The sequence below is a fragment of the Esox lucius genome, chromosome 24, assembly GCF_011004845.1.
Source record: "Esox lucius isolate fEsoLuc1 chromosome 24, fEsoLuc1.pri, whole genome shotgun sequence".
Classification (NCBI taxonomy): Eukaryota; Metazoa; Chordata; class Actinopteri; order Esociformes; family Esocidae; genus Esox; species Esox lucius.
In genome coordinates, this window is record NC_047592.1 from 2,975,179 (window position 1) to 2,991,146 (window position 15,968).

Below are 15,968 nucleotides of genomic sequence, written 5' to 3' on the forward strand. Positions count from 1 at the left end.
CTGGAATGAGGCCTCTTGTGAAGAGCTGAGATTCTACGTTTGCTCGACGAAGACGAGGTGAGCATGCTAGCACTGCCTTGTGTCCAACCCAGCATTCTTACATGGATCGTCACAATTAGGTGTGTAAAGGCCATCAGGCAAGTTGGCTTTTCTGGTGTCTGAACATTATCATCACTCAAGTAGAAAGTGTTCAACTATCAGTGAGTGAAATAAGAAATCACCAGTATTTAACCTGGTCACTGAACATAAATGGATATCCAGGTATCTTATATACAGGTAACAAGCTGAGGTTAGGAGTGCTCCTAATCTTATTTTATTACCTGTATAAAAGACACCTGTCCACAGAAGCAATCAATCAGTCATTGTCTCTGGCTCTGTCGTGATTCTCCTCTCTGGGATGGGTCTTCTGGAATTTGGGCATTGTCTCTGGCTCTGCCGTCTTTCTCCTCTCTTGGGGAAAGTTCCTATCATAAATATGTGCCTTCTTATGTAGTTCCAGAAAAGTCAACATGTCCAATTTCACAGCAAATCTATTAATAAAATGTCTAAACTCAACTTATCTCATTAAGCACATGATGATTTAAGAAATGCATGTCTGTGCACTGACCTCCTCTGTCTGTCTGGTTAGATCTGATGTAAGGGCACAGTCCAGTCAGAAGAGAAACCCCAGATTGGTAAGTGGCTACATGACAGTCAGAGGATGACAGGGATTTAAAAAATGTATTTCAACATCTGACTGTAGTTGTATTCATACGTGAAACTATGCAGCTTATTATCTACATGGGCCAAAAGCCTTTTGGGCATAACAACTTGCCGTGTGACATATCAGTTAAATATTCAACCAATCAATCAAATATATTTATAAAGCCCTTTTTACAACAGCAGTTGTCACAAAGTGCTTTTACAGAAACACCTGGCCTTAAACCCCAAGGAGCAGTAGTGTTGAATTTCAGTGGATAGGAAAAACTCCCTAAGAAGGCCAAAATTTAGGAAGAAACCTAGAGAGGACCCAGGCTCAGAGGGGTGACCAGTCCTCTTCTGGCTGTGCCGGGTGAAATATTAAGAGTCCAATTGGAATAATTTATAAATGCATGTGGGCTAAATCCAGAGTCTATTTAAATTTAGACTAGGTCAGAAGTATGACCAGATGGACAGACACAGCAATGGGCCCCCCAAACCAGGTACTCCGCAGGTGTGGAGCAGAACCTCATGTCCTCCTAAAGTTTAAAATGGGAGGAGACTGGGAATATTCAGAAAATGCATTCCTCATATCAACAACGATTTATTATATTTTACATATTCATCAAAGGAGAGGTCAGGGTCAAGGGTAACGCCAAGGTTTTTTACAGTTTTTTGGGATACGACCATGCAGCCGTCGAGATTTACAGTGAGATCTGCTAACAACGCTCTTTGTTTCTTAAGTCCTAAAACGAACATTTCTGTTTTTCTTGAGTTTAAGAGCAAGAGGTTCTCTGTCATCCACTTCCCAATATCTGAAATGCATGCTTCCAAAGTAGGTAATTTAGGGGCTTCTCCATGCTTCATTGAAATATATAACTGTGTCATCAGCATAAAAGTGAAAGTTAATATTGTGATTCGGATTACATCGCCCAAGGGAGCATATATAGTGAGAACAATAATGGGCCCAGAACCGAGCCTTGAGGAACACTATAGCATACCTTTGACTTGTCAGAGGATATGCCATCCACACTAACAAACTGATATCTTTCAGATAAATAAGATTTAAACCAGGCTAGAACATGTCCACGTAGCCCAATATGGGTTTCCAGTCTCTCTAAGAGAAGGGAGTGATCAATAGTGTCAAAAGCAGCACTAAGATCAAGAAGCAACAGGACGGACGCGGAACCTTTGTCTGAGGCCATTAGAAGGTCATTTGTTACCTTCACGAGTGCAGTCTCAGTACTATGGGATCTGAAACCGGACTGGAGCATTTCATAAATGTTATTTGTCTTCAGGAAGGCATTCATTTGTTGGGGAACACATTTTTCTAAGATTTTTGAGAGGAATGGGAGGTTCGATTTTTTTAGAAGAGTCTTAATATCGGCTATTTTTTGTGAGTTTGGTACACATTCGGAGGAAAGGGAGCAATTTATTATGTTCAACATTGGCTGACCTAGCACAGGAAATAGCTCCTTAAGTAATTTTGTTGGAATCGGGATCTAGCTGAGAGTTTGTGGGTTTAGAACTCATTACAAATTTAGTGAATGTGTCGAGCGATACGGTTTTAAAAAATTCAAGTGTCCCCATTGACACCTGGTCAGGGAGGTTCAGGACATTCTCAGGACAACTGAGATTTTGAGGACCATAACTATTTAAGGAGTCAATTTTATGTTTTCTAATGGTGATGATCTTTTCATCAAAGTAGTTCATATATTCATTACAACTAAAATGAAGACCCAGATCTTGTTGAGCTTTGCTTTTTTGTTAACTTTGCAACTGTATCGAAGATACATTTTGGATTGTTTTTGTTCACCTCAATCAGGTTGGAGAAATAAGCTGATCGAGCAGACGTGAGTGATTTTCGGAATTGTAGTGTACTGTCTATCCAGGTTAGTCTGAATACTTCCAACTTGGTGGAGCGCCCCTTTCGCTCCAATTTTCTGGAGGCTTGCACAAGTGCTCTAGTATTGTCTGTGTACCAGGGAGCAAGTTTCTTGTTGCGTATTTATTTTGTTTTTAGCTGTGCAACTGTGTCTAATGTATTTCGCAGTGTTGAGTTTAGAACCTCGATTTGATCGTTGACAGATTTATGTACTCTGTCGTTGATGAGCAAACTTGTAAGAATATCAAGGAATTTATTTGTAGTCCGAGAATTTATAATACGGCATTTGAAAACTCATTGTTTGCAGAGCAAGTGGATTTCTTGTTTTAACGGTAAATGTAATAAGACAGTGATCCGATAATCCAGGATTTTGGAAATTATTAGACCTACAATATCTATTTCTCGTGACAGGACTAAATCTAAGGTGTGATTGTGGCAATGTGTTGGACCTGAGACATGTTGGATAAACCTATTGAGTCAATTATGGCTTCAAAGGCTTTTTGGAGAGGGTCATTAGACTTCCATATGAATATTGAAATCGCCAAAAATGTAAATACTATCTGCCATGACTACAAGCTTAGACAAGAATTCTGGAAACTCATTGAGGAACATTGTGTATGGCCCGGGGTGCCTGTAAATGGTGGCTATGTAAAACGATTTATCGGCCTGGTTAACCTTTCATGAGTAAAACAATCAGTGATGTGTTTGAGAGTTAATTTATATTTACTGTCATAAATATTAGCAACACCCGCTCCTTTTCGGGATGCACGAGGGATATGATCACTAGTACAGCCAGGAGGAGAGGCCTCATTTAAGGCAGTGAATTCATCAGGCTTTAGCCACATTTCACATAAACCAATAGCATCTAGTTTATGATCAGAGATTTATTCATTTACTGCAACTGCCTTTGGAGCAAGGGATCTAACATTTAGTCCCATTTTGAGATGCGAGGTGATACAGTCATTTTCAATTTTATTTGTGACCAAGGTGGAGTAAGGCTTTATCTTAATAAGATAGTTTTGTTTCCACTACATTGTTTAACTTTTCTCAGCCTGGAACGAGTCACAGTGGCAATAGGTAAAGCTGTACTAACTACTCTGGCTATGCTATTGACAGACTCCACTATGCTAGCAGGCTGGCTAACAGCCTGCAGCCTGACCTGCACCCTATCTCATGTTAAAGCTATAGGAGTGAGACTCCTGTCAATGTTCCTAGATAAAAGAAGAGCACCACTCCAGCTAGGATGGAGTCCGTCGCTCCTCAGCAGATCAGGCCTGGCCCTATTTCTGGGAGAGTCCCAAAAAGAAGGCCAGTTATCTACAAACTCTACCTCCTGCGACGGGCAGAACTCCGTTTTCAGCCAGCGATTGAGTTGCGCAAGTCTGCTGTAGAGCTCGTCACCACCCCTAGCTGGGATGGGGCCAGAGACAATTACTCGATGCCGACACATCTTTTTAGCTAATTTACACGCTGATGCTATGTTCTGCTTTGTAACCTCAGATTGTTTTATTATTATATTCTTCACTTGCTTTTCAAGTCGCTGTCAGACTCCAGAATCTCTCACAGCACTGGGTTAAAAGTTGACGCTCATTTGCTTCATTTCTAAACAGTTGTAAGACTCTGTATTTGGACAGTAGCAAAAACAAGCAAAAATGACAATGTAATTATAATACAGAGATTACAAATTCACTATGACGTCAAGTATTAGGAACAGGTCAATCTGTTGTCATTATGAGTTAATAGATAATAAAGGATACACTACCATTCAAAGGTTTGGGGTCACGTTTTTTTTAAAGCACATTTCTGTCCATTAAAATAACATCAAATTGATCAGAAATACCCTGTAGAAATTGTTAATGTTGTAAATGACTGTTTTAGCTGGAAATTGCTGCTTTATAATGGAATATTTACACAGACGTACAGAGGCCCATTATAAACAACTATCACTCCTGTGTTCCAGTGGCACGTTGTGTTTGCTAATCCCACTTTCTTATTTTAAAAGGCTAATTTATCATTAGAAAAGCCTTTTGCGGTTGTTAGCACTGCTGAAAACGGTTGTGCTGATTAAAGAAGCAATAAAATTGACCTTTAGATTTGACTCTGGATTTAGCCCAAAGAAATGTATTTATTATTCCAATTGGACTCTTAATATCTCACCCAACACAGCCAGAAGATGACTCTGAGCCTGGGTCCTCTCTAGTTTTCTTCCTAAAATTCAGCCTTCTTAGGGAGTTTTTCCTAGCCACTGAAATCCAACACTACTGTTGTTTGCTCCTTGGGGTTTAAGGCCGGGTGTCTCTGTAAAGCACTTTGTGACAACTGCTGTTGTAAAAAGGGCTTTAAAAAAAATTTGATTGATTGATTCTGTATCTTCAGCATCAGCGTTTGTGGGTTCAGTTACGGACTCAAAATGACCAGAAACAAAAATCTTGAAGAACTAAAGAATTTACAGAACAGCACCAACTGTCTCTAACCAGAATAGAAAGAGGAGTGGGAGGCCCTGGTGCACAACTGACCAAGAGGACAAATATATTAGAGTGTCTAGTTTGAGAAACACTCACAGGTCCTCAACTGGCAGCTTCCTTAAATAGTACCCATAACACACCAGTCTCAACGTCAACAGTGAAGAGGCAACTCCAAGATGCTGGCCTTCTTGGCAAACACAACGTGCCTTTGGAACACAGGAGTGATGGTTGCTGATAATGGGCCCAAACACACATCAGTTGAGCACACAGACTGTCATATTGTCACATTCACATGATGTTTTAGGTTACTTAAAATTCTGCATTCATGTCATTGATGTGTTGGTTAAAAACGATCAGTGATTGGTCAACTATAAACTCCGGTGGCAAGGAACAAAACATTAGTGACTATGGGTCTTATGATTAAAGACAAATTCTGAGGTCTGTCAGCATGTTGAAAAGTGTCACCTCTCATTCAACAGATATCGTGATGGAAACAGATCTCTGGTCTTTTTAACTGATTTCCTCTCTAAACCTGCCATCTCTGTTTCACCTCCCCAGAGTTGGCTGCAGGTTTGAGTGTGTATGACCTCCTCTGGGAAACCAGTGAGAGAGTAGCACAGGAGACCCTCTACTCTGCCTTCCTCAGGGGAATGTATTCCAGACGTCTGCCTCCGAAGAGCTACATTGATTTCTGCCACCAGGAGGCGCTATATCTAACCAGAGTCATTTCCATGCTGGAGGTACAGTTTAACTACACACCCACAAATGAGTTGTAGGGATTGTTTGGTTTGTTCGGTTGCATTTCTGTAGTTGTATTTTTTCTTTTGTATATTTGTAAAAAAATATACAAATTAATTGAGCTACTTATTTTATATTGGCTACTGCATCAAATGTTAATGGGTATACTACAAAAGAAATAGACGTCCTGTTGGCATGCTGTTTTAATCAATCATATTCGTTGGACCCATTTTCCACGTAAATTTATGTTTGCTAGAGTTTTTTATGGCACCTAGTGGCCTTCAGCGACACTGCAGCGGTTTTAGCAACCCATTTGCCAAGACTCTGACGATGGTGGACAGTTTCCCTCGCTGCTCTAAAATGCGTTAAATTGGAACAGCTGAGGGGCGAAGGGCACAGGCTCAGTTGGTTTCATCACAAATATTCTGACATAGTTCAGCTTTATTTATTTAGCTGATGTTCAGGAAGGAAACACCTTTAAATATTCCACCTTCCCCTCTTTCTAATTATTTAACTATTTTCAGTCTGCCGGTGTGTTGGCTTTCATTGTTCACACTTACTTCCATCTCCTGCCTTCAGCTCTGCTGTCCAACCTGCTACAGGATCTGATGGGGGTTCTCAAACTCACTGTGTTGGTTGTCTCTACATGTATAGATGGTTAGATCTGTGTGTGTGTGTGTGTGTGTGTGTCTGTGAGCCAGGATCTGATCAGAACAGTGCAGGGCCCGGAAGACATCAAGCTGTTTCTTCAGGGAACACATCAGCTCTACCAAGATTCCCTAAAGGAGTACCAGAACCAAGTTCCACAGCACCTGGTAAGACAGTCACAACACCTGGTGAAAAACTGTCTTGATGCACCAGAACACAATATATATGTATTTACCTTTAAAACAACAAATAGCAATAAGAAAACTATCAAATATAAAATGAATGTAAAATAAATTATTAAACAAAAAATCCCAAGATTTGTTAGCATTAGCATCCATCCAATACAAACCTATGGCATTTTATTAGCACACCGCTAGAACAGTGTCAAAACCAGGTTAGTTTGCATTAGAACCACATACTAGATGTGTAATACTATACAGGTAGTGGTCAACTTACGTCCGGGATGCGCTCCGGAAGTCGATCTGGTCGTAAGCCGGCAGAGGAATAATAACTTAGTATATTCAAGGCCCCGTAGCCACATGTGCGTCTTCTTTTACTACGCTCACTTGGCTCTGTTTTCTAAGATTATACAACAATATAGGAGTATATATTGCTCTTATATTTGTTTATACGTGTCAATTCAAGTTCAATTTCCAGAATACCAGGCCCTAATTAATTAAATGCAAAAATACTACATGAATTACTAAAATCTGCTTGAACACCATGCCCTTTCAATAAGTTTATCTACAGGGGTTGGGGTATACAGTTGCGCTCAAAAGTTTGCATACCCTTGGAGAATTTGTAATATATGTACCATTTGTAAAGAAAACATGAGTGAGCAGGCAAAACACATTTCCTTTATTTCTTATGGGATTCATATTCAACTTTAGGTCTTAACAGAATGGCACAATCATAAAACAAAACATGGCAACAGAAAAAAATGAACTGAACAAAAGTCTGCAAACCCTTAGTTCTTAATACTGTTAGATTCTGTCCAAGTTTGAGCCAAATAAATGCAACCAGAAGTCAGGGGAGAGACATCTTTATTCAGCATGAGTCTATGATGTTGTCCTTCCATTTCTCATTTCTATCTCTTCCATAATTACAGAGGCAACACAGTCTTTTATGCAAGGATACATAGGAGGTGGCCAGTGGTCATAACCAACCATTACACAGTCCAATACCCTCCAATAAGAAAGGTTTATCCTACAACAGACCCTTGTATGGTATGTTCCAACCTATGGTCAATGGACCTATCCATATAGCCTATGTCAGTCACATGGGCAACTCCTAGCAGGAGGAATGGACAGAATGTATGGACTGGATGTGTGGGGCCCATCAGTAACAGGCAACACGTCCTGTCTATGGTCCTTCTTTCAGAGTTAGTTAGCACATCTGTGTTGTGTTAAGTTTCTCATGCCCGGGGAGTCACGTGGTGAGGTACCAGGGAATGGCTGCGCCTTAGCAGAGCTCCGAACCCCGGCAAACTAATACTGGTTTTAAACATCTTAATCTCTCCCAAACAACACGTTATAGGACGGTGGTGACTTCTTAGGTCACTAAACTTGATATCACTGTGAAGCATGTCCATGGGGTCCAAGAAGAAGAGTGTACAAACTCGATTGCCTACAGTTACGGTGGGTGACGCTAATGTTAGCTCTGCAACAGCTAACAATGCAAACGCTAACCAAGAAGAAACGTCAAAGATGGACATAAGCGTTCTGTTTGGCGAAATGACTAAAATGGGAGCTACCTTGAATGGTGTTGCAGCAGATGTATCCTTTATTAAGTCAGACATGACAGAATTAAAAAACGCTGTGACCGCGACTCAAATATGGATGAGCAAGTCCGAGGGCCACATCTCGGACGTGGAAGACAAGGTGAAGAGCATGGCTGAAGACAATAGCAAATGTGCTACAAAACTCAAGCAACTCTGGGCTGGTGTTGACGATCAGGAAAATAGAAGTCGCAGGAAGAATATTGGGCTTATTGGTGTGACAGAAGGCATGGAAGGAAGGGGCAATATGAGTGATTTTGTGAGGAAGATACTCGCTGATGGCCTGGGGTTGCATGGAGACGAGTTTGAAATTGAAAGATGTCACCGATTATTCCTGTGAGATTTCTTCGTTACTCTGCGAGACAGAAGGTTCTGCCAGCCGCAAAACAGAAGAAAGGCATAATATGGGAGAACTGTCGCATGTCATTTTATGAGGACATGACTGCCGAGCGCGCTGCGCAAAGGAAGTTATTCTCCCCGCTGTGGCATCATCAGGTGAAGCAAAACACTTCCACATCCAGCAACGCTACGATGTACATGGAATGGTTAGCGAAAGAGCTCTGACGACGTTGAGGAGGCAGAGAAATGTATACGTGATAACATTCAAGATTAGATGGAGTGACCGGTCAACAGGTTTAACTAAACATATGGGGGAGAATTGATAAGTACTTTCAGAAGACGGGGGCGGGATCGCTGGGATATCGCCTGGACAGCTAGAGGAGCGAAGATCGCTGTCTGTGGGACCCACGCGGACCAGAAATAACTTTGCACTGTGATGTTTGTTTTTAGAAACAGTGCTAGTTTTGTTTTTTGTTTGTTCCAGTAATGGTTTTCAAAGTGAGGTATTCTTATTTACATTTTGGTTCACACAAAGCTGTCAATTTTGTTTAATTGTTGTGGACTGGAAGATGCAGGGCTGATATATAACTCGCCATGTTGTAACAATGGGCAATATGGATGTTAATATTGTATCATGGAACATAAATGGGTGCAGCACACCAATCAAAAGGAAAAACAATACTCAGTTATTTTAAGTCTCATAACACTGATGTTGCTTATATTCAAGTAACACACTTTGAAAATGGAAATGAGGCCTTGAAGTTAAAAAGGGATTGGGTTAGAAAAGTATTTCATAATTCAGTATCAAGTAAAAGCTGCGGTGTTGCGATACTTATTAACAAAATAATTAATTTTGTTTTGTTACAAGAATTTAAGGATGAAAATGGACATTATTTATGTCTCCAGGCACTTATTAATGGCGTTCAGGTCGTTTTATGCAACATTTATGCTCCAAACAGGGATGAACCCAATTTTATACATAAAGTTAATAAGATGCTGGGAAGCATGCAGGGACATGTTTTATTAGGTGGAGATTTTAATAATGTTTCGGATGGATATATTGATAGGAGTGCCAATAATGTAACTTCAATCACTAAAACAGGTTTGGCATTAAATTCTTTAAAAGAAGATGTTGGCTTAGTGGACATTTGGAGACTTGTACATCTCTATTTCTTTTTTATCTCTAATTCATGTGTTGACTTAATATTGAACTGTAAAATAGGTGTTATTGCTTTAACGGATCATGCACCTGTGGAACTACATATACATTTAAAGGCTGAGAAAAACTGTAAAGGAAGATGGAGACTGAATTCAAGCATACTGCAGGATGAACAATTTGTGTCAATATTAAAGGAGGACATCAACATTTTCTAGAGATGAATGTTGGGTCTACTAACAGGTTAGCTACAGTGTGGGATGCTCTGAAAGCATATGTTCGTGGTAAATGCTTAGATTTTAGCTCTAAAAAAGTTAGAGAAAATAAGGCAAAGATCCAAACTTTGGAGGAACGTATAGGTACTTTGGAGAAACAAATAGCAGGGAAATTTGATGATAGTAAATTTAATGAGATTTGTCAGCTTATGCTTAGTCTCCATGAAATCTATAACAAGTAGGCAGAGTATGCTCTTTTCCGGCTTAAAACAATTTTTTATGAGAATGGGGAAAAAATGGTTAGGTTATTGGCAAGACAACTTAAAAAATGTGATAATCAGAATGTAATTACTGCAATCAAAAAGGGTGATACATTGGTTACGTCTTCCTCAGATATTAATATGGCTTTCAAGATGTTTTATCAAGATTTGTATACATCTGAGAACATGGTTAGTAAGAATCAGATGGATGCATTTTTAAAAAAAATTACAATACCAAAGATCTCACAAAATGACAAGGACAAACTGGAAACTCCTTTAACAGAGGTGGAAGTAAATAAGGCCATTGGTGCAATGAAATCTGGAAAGTTCCCTGGGAGAGATGGCTTTCCAGACGAATTCTACCACAAATGTATAGACATACTCTGCCCATTTTTGACTGAAGTATTTCATGAAGCGTTTGAATATGGATCACTTCCTGAAAGTTTTAACCAGGCAATAATATATCTAATTCCAAAAGGCGACAAAGATTTAACTGACCCAGCCAAAAATAGACCAATAAGTTTGATAAATGTCGATTGTAAAATATTATATTAACTGTATTGCCACAAATTATTCATAAAGACCAGGTAGGTTTTATCAAGAACAGATCTGCGTCTGATAACATGAGAAGATTATTGCATCTCTTATGGATGAATAGGAATAATGTAAATCCTATGTTAGCTGTATCTTTGGATGCCCAGAAAGCTTTCGACAGGGTAGAGTGGAGTTTTTTGCTTAACGCCCTGGCGAAATTCGATCTAGATGGAAAATTCAGCAGATGGATTGGAATATTGTATTCGGGACCAAAGGCAGCTGTGTTTACAAATGGGGTGCTTTCTTTTTTTTTATATTTCCAGATCAACTCGTCAAGGGTGCAGTTTAAGTCCACTGTTATTCACTATCTTCTTAGAGCCATTGGCTATTCAAATTAGAGAAAACTCAAGAATTAAGGGTGTATTTGCTGGGGGCAGGGAACACAAATAGTTTTTGTACGCAGATGACATTTTGGTAATAAGTCAAGACCCCACTAACTCTATCACAATCTTACTTGAAGTTATTGATAATTATTCGTTGTTCTCTAGGTACAAAATTAATTGGCATAAGTCTGAGGCGATGCCAGTCTCACAAGCTTGCACTCATAGTTTATTAACTGGTTTCAATTTTAGGTGGTTGGAGAAAGGATTGAAATATCTTTGAATTTAATTGAACCCAAATATTGATGATCTTATGGCTGACAATATGGGGAAAATGCTCAACAAAATTAAGACTAACTTGGATACATGGAGCAAGTTAAATTTAACATTATGGGGGAAAGTAAACACAGTGAAAATGGTCATAGCCCCTCTTATCAATTATTATACTATGTGCATACCACGGCCAATACTTATAAGTTATAGTTACATGATAAAACACTTTCTTTGGAATGGTGGTAAACCTCGTATTAACATTAATCGGCTCTGCCAGACAAAAAAAGAAGGGGGGTTAGCCCTGCCCAATGTAGAACATTACAGTATTTCTATTGAGATGTCTAGTCTGGTTATTTTGGGCGGGGAAAATCAACTTGGACTGGATTTTAATAGAACGAGAGCTTGCTTCTCCAGTTACACCAATAGATATTTTATCACAAAATTCAAATAAAGGGAATCAAATGCAAAATCCTATCTTGAAATTTTCTAAAATGGTATGGTTAGAGGTACATAAAAAATATATAATTGTTGCATATGTGCAAAGATAAGCCCCCTTGTGGCATAACCAAAAAAATAAAATTAATAAACAGACTATTTACTGGACACAATAGCAAAGAAAAGGTATTAGAACTATAGGTGATTTATTGAATGGAGACAAATTTATGTCATATGATGTTATCAAAAGGAAATTTAACTTGGAGGGTCATGGCCACTTTTGGAAGTATTTTCAAATTAGAGATTGTTTGAAAGGAAGTGTTAAGTTGTTAAATGGGAAAAATCCTATAGAGGCCTTTCTGCTACTACCTCCACTATTGTGCAAAGCCTCCAAATGGTATAATATTTGCCCCTGGGTTAAAAACAATACAAGTAAAAGTCTGAAAGTAATATGGGAAAGAGATTTAGGATGTACAATGGATGATGATACATGGGATTCAATTCTGTCAAACAATGGGTTGCACATTAGAGAAGCTAGGGGCAATACAGAATTTTTAACAGATATTATTATACTTCTTCTAGGTTTTATAAAATGGGTATTGGCAGATACGATCTCTGTTGGAAATGCCAAATAGCTAAAGGCATTTTGATACATGCCCTTTGGGAATGTCCGGTGATTTCTGTGTTTTAGAGCAGTGTTTTAAGTTACATGCAGGGTTGGTTATCCTGTAATCTGCCCAAATCACCCAGAATGTGTTTTTCCTCGGAGACAAAAGAGAAGTGCCAATGATAAATAAACATACTTTTAGAGTGTTAAAAACTGCTTTGGTAACATGTTCCCGACTCATTTTAAAATTCTGGAATATCTAGAGATCCACCAATTTTCCACTTCTTAATAAGTGATTGAACAGTACTGACTGGCATTTGCAAGGCTTTGGATATCTTTTTATATCCTTTTTCATCTGTAAAAAGTTCCATTACCTTGTTACGCAGGTCTTTTGACAAACTGTGCATCTTATTCTTCATCAGTCTCTCTTAACAATTAAATATGGAAAAATCTAAGATAATTAGACTGTCTGGAAAAGAAATATGAGCCCTGGTTAAACGTTTCATCAATTAACACCCAATGAATATGCAAGTGATCACATGAGTCTATTCTTTATCAGGTTAACGTAAAATAGCATTTTATGAAAATATCCCTACAAAACGTGTGTGGTTGTCAGGTAGAGTCCATTCAGGAGGTGGTATTATATCTGTGTGTTTGTTTCCTATTTCCTCATACCACTCTTCTTCTTCTCCTTTTCTCCCCCGATCATTTTTCCTCATCCTTCCTCCTCCTCGTCTACACTTTTCTTCCTTCTCTTCTCCTTACAGAACCTGTCCTCCATCCAGACCTCTCCAGCCATTCGTCAGTACCTGCAAAGTTTCCATGATGTGGTGAATGAGGAGCCAATCTACTGGGTGGTTTCTCTGCTGCCTAGAGCGATGCTCAGACCATACCTGGCAAAGCACCTCCCCCTGGGGGAGCAGGCCAGACCAGGCTCCAGCCCCTGCCTCCTCCCCTGGCTAAGCCTCTTCCCATGCCCCTGCTACCAGTTGCCCACTAAATGGAGTGGAGAGGATCACGCGGACAAGCAGATAGGCAAGACTCCGACATATAAGTAAAGTATCTTGGTGTTGTTATAACATATTATAATTACATATTTCAAGTACTATATCTTGGTGATGTTATAACGGATAATAACTACATATTGCAAATACAGTATCTTGGTGGTAATATAACAGATTATAACTACATATTGCAAGTACAGTATCTTGGTGGTGTTATAACGGATTATAACTACAAATTGCAAGTGTAGTACCTTGGTGGTGTTATAACAGATTATAACTACATATTGCAAGTACGGTACCTTGGTGGTGTTATAACGGATTATAACTACATATTGCAAGTACAGTACATTGGTGGTGTTATAACATTACAGCTGGGGCTATTCGAGCATGTCCATTAAATTGGTTTAACTTATTGTGATTCTAGTGCATCATTAATTGTGCTTTCACAGTCTGAAAGCATCTAAAAACATCCCACAAACAGCCACCAATAGAATGTTTAGAAGTGTCTCTCTCCAGGTCTCTTGTGGAGAAGTACCAGGCTGTGATTGACATCTACAAGGCTGTCAACATCTTCAGAGTCAACATGATCAATGAGAAGGCGCTCTTCACCTCCAGGTAGTTTGACTAAATCTACATTCAGACAGGTCCCAATATTCATATTCCTTAATATTTTTAGTTTTAAAAATTTGTAAAGCATATTTGATTTTATTATACAGAAATAATGTCAAATTGCACTGAGATATATACATTAATTAATTAAAATGTACCTCTGTATTTATCGGGATGTTGAGCATTTGGTCCTGGCATCTTAAGTGTCACCTTAATGAGAAACAAACTATCCAGAAGCTGAATTAGAAAATCTATTAAACCGCTGGACCAACTTAGGCCACATATACTTTTGTAAACATCATAAATAAATCAATTCCCATTCATTGTGTCTTGTGACATTCATCTCAGCTGGTTTCCCACTGGTGACGAGGAAGCAGTAGAAGACCCAAACAGCCTTTTGCTGTCTGTAGAATCTGGTCCGGACTTAAAAGTGAGTGACACCAATTAATGAATTACTTAGAAATGTATTACTTAAAAATCATTCAATGGGATTTTCTGGATTTTTGTTTTAGATTCCTTCACTCAGGTGAAGAGTACCTATGATTAAAAATAACAGACTTGCAAAAACAGCAGTGTATCAAATACTTGTTCTCCCCACTGTACCACACCAGTGAGGGGGATGGATTAACTCGGCAAAGGAGAAGTGCTCACTAACACAGATTTAGACAGATTTGTGAACAATATTTGAGAGAAATAGGCCTTTTGTGTACATAGAGAAAGTCTTAGATCTTGGAGTTCAGCTCATGATAAATGGGGGCAAAAACAAAAGTGTTACATTGTAATTTGACCACCCCTCTGGGCTGAAGGTGGACAAGACTGGGCTGTTTCTGATATTCCAGCCAATGTCTGTTGGGTTTCATGGGTCATGTTGTCTCATCCCCTAAATCAGATGTTTTTTGTCTCCCTCTGCAGGAAAGACTGTAGCAGAGCTGCTGTGGAATGCTGGGAGCTGTTTATGCGTGTCATTTTGGGTGTAATGTTGTTTTACAATTAAGATTAGGACCTGAAGTCCTCTGCCCCCATCAGGAACTTTTGTTGGTCCCATGATGACAAAGTTAACTTTTGACTTGGGGGTTAAGTTTAAGTTAACCTTACAATCTATGTTAGAATTAGTTTACGTTTGGGAATTATAGGTAGGTTTGACTAACTTTAGGCATAAGAATAAGATTAATGTGGGAATGATAATCAGTCATCCTTCTTAATTAGAATACTTTATGAACGAAACATATGTGGAATTTACAGCCATATATTCTCTGAAATCCAGTTTGGTTAATTTTCACATTTTGTTTCCTAATACTGAATAAAGATCTCTAGGCATAGCCTATTTAATGAACCTCTGTTGGTCGTCTTTAACTGCTCTAGCATCTTGAGAGACCGATTGGTTCACACCCATCTAAAACTAAAGACATTGATTCCTGTATTTTGAAATGTACAGATAATTGCGCACAATGTAACAACACTTCTAAATCGACAAACTTCAATCGCCTGATTCGGATTAGTGAACATAAAAGTACGAATCACAGGAACAAAGCACGGGTCAGGTACTGTCTACTGGATGTCATTGCTAGGGGTAGCCCTCATATGTTGAACAGGATGTACAAGTGCTGAGTGATGTTGAGAGGGATGTTCAGCAGGACGGATGGGTGAGATGGGGGAGATAACAGAAAATATTTAACATTTGCAACAATATCCATCTAAACCAGCGTTTTTTTTAACCATGGGTCCTGGCCCAAAGTGGCTTGTGGATGCATTAATGGTGGGTCGTGACGTCAGAGTAAATGTAAAAGAAATTGGTAATTATTTAATTTACACTAGAAATAATGTCTGTTTAGCAATTTAGTGCTCTTTGTGCTCAGCGAGGGGGGATGCCCATGAGCTGTGGTTAAGACTTAGTATTTAATGCCTTTTTCCTTAAAATCATCCTGCTGTAGTACCAAATGATGTGTTATCAGTCATGCACGATGT

At 39.0% G+C, this 15,968-nt stretch overlaps 1 protein-coding gene across 1 annotated transcript; it reads left to right on the forward strand.

The window, feature by feature from the left end:
- The first annotated feature begins 5,551 nt into the window (after nucleotides 1-5,551).
- On the forward strand, nucleotides 5,552-15,336 carry LOC105007275. The gene is made up of 6 exons (XM_034290386.1): nucleotides 5,552-5,768; nucleotides 6,468-6,581; nucleotides 13,158-13,444; nucleotides 13,911-14,009; nucleotides 14,352-14,433; nucleotides 14,916-15,336. Exons 1-6 carry the CDS (start codon nucleotides 5,679-5,681, stop codon nucleotides 14,925-14,927), a joined length of 684 nt encoding a protein of 227 aa, XP_034146277.1. The 5' UTR covers nucleotides 5,552-5,678; the 3' UTR covers nucleotides 14,928-15,336.
- Nucleotides 15,337-15,968: the final 632 nt, after the last annotated feature.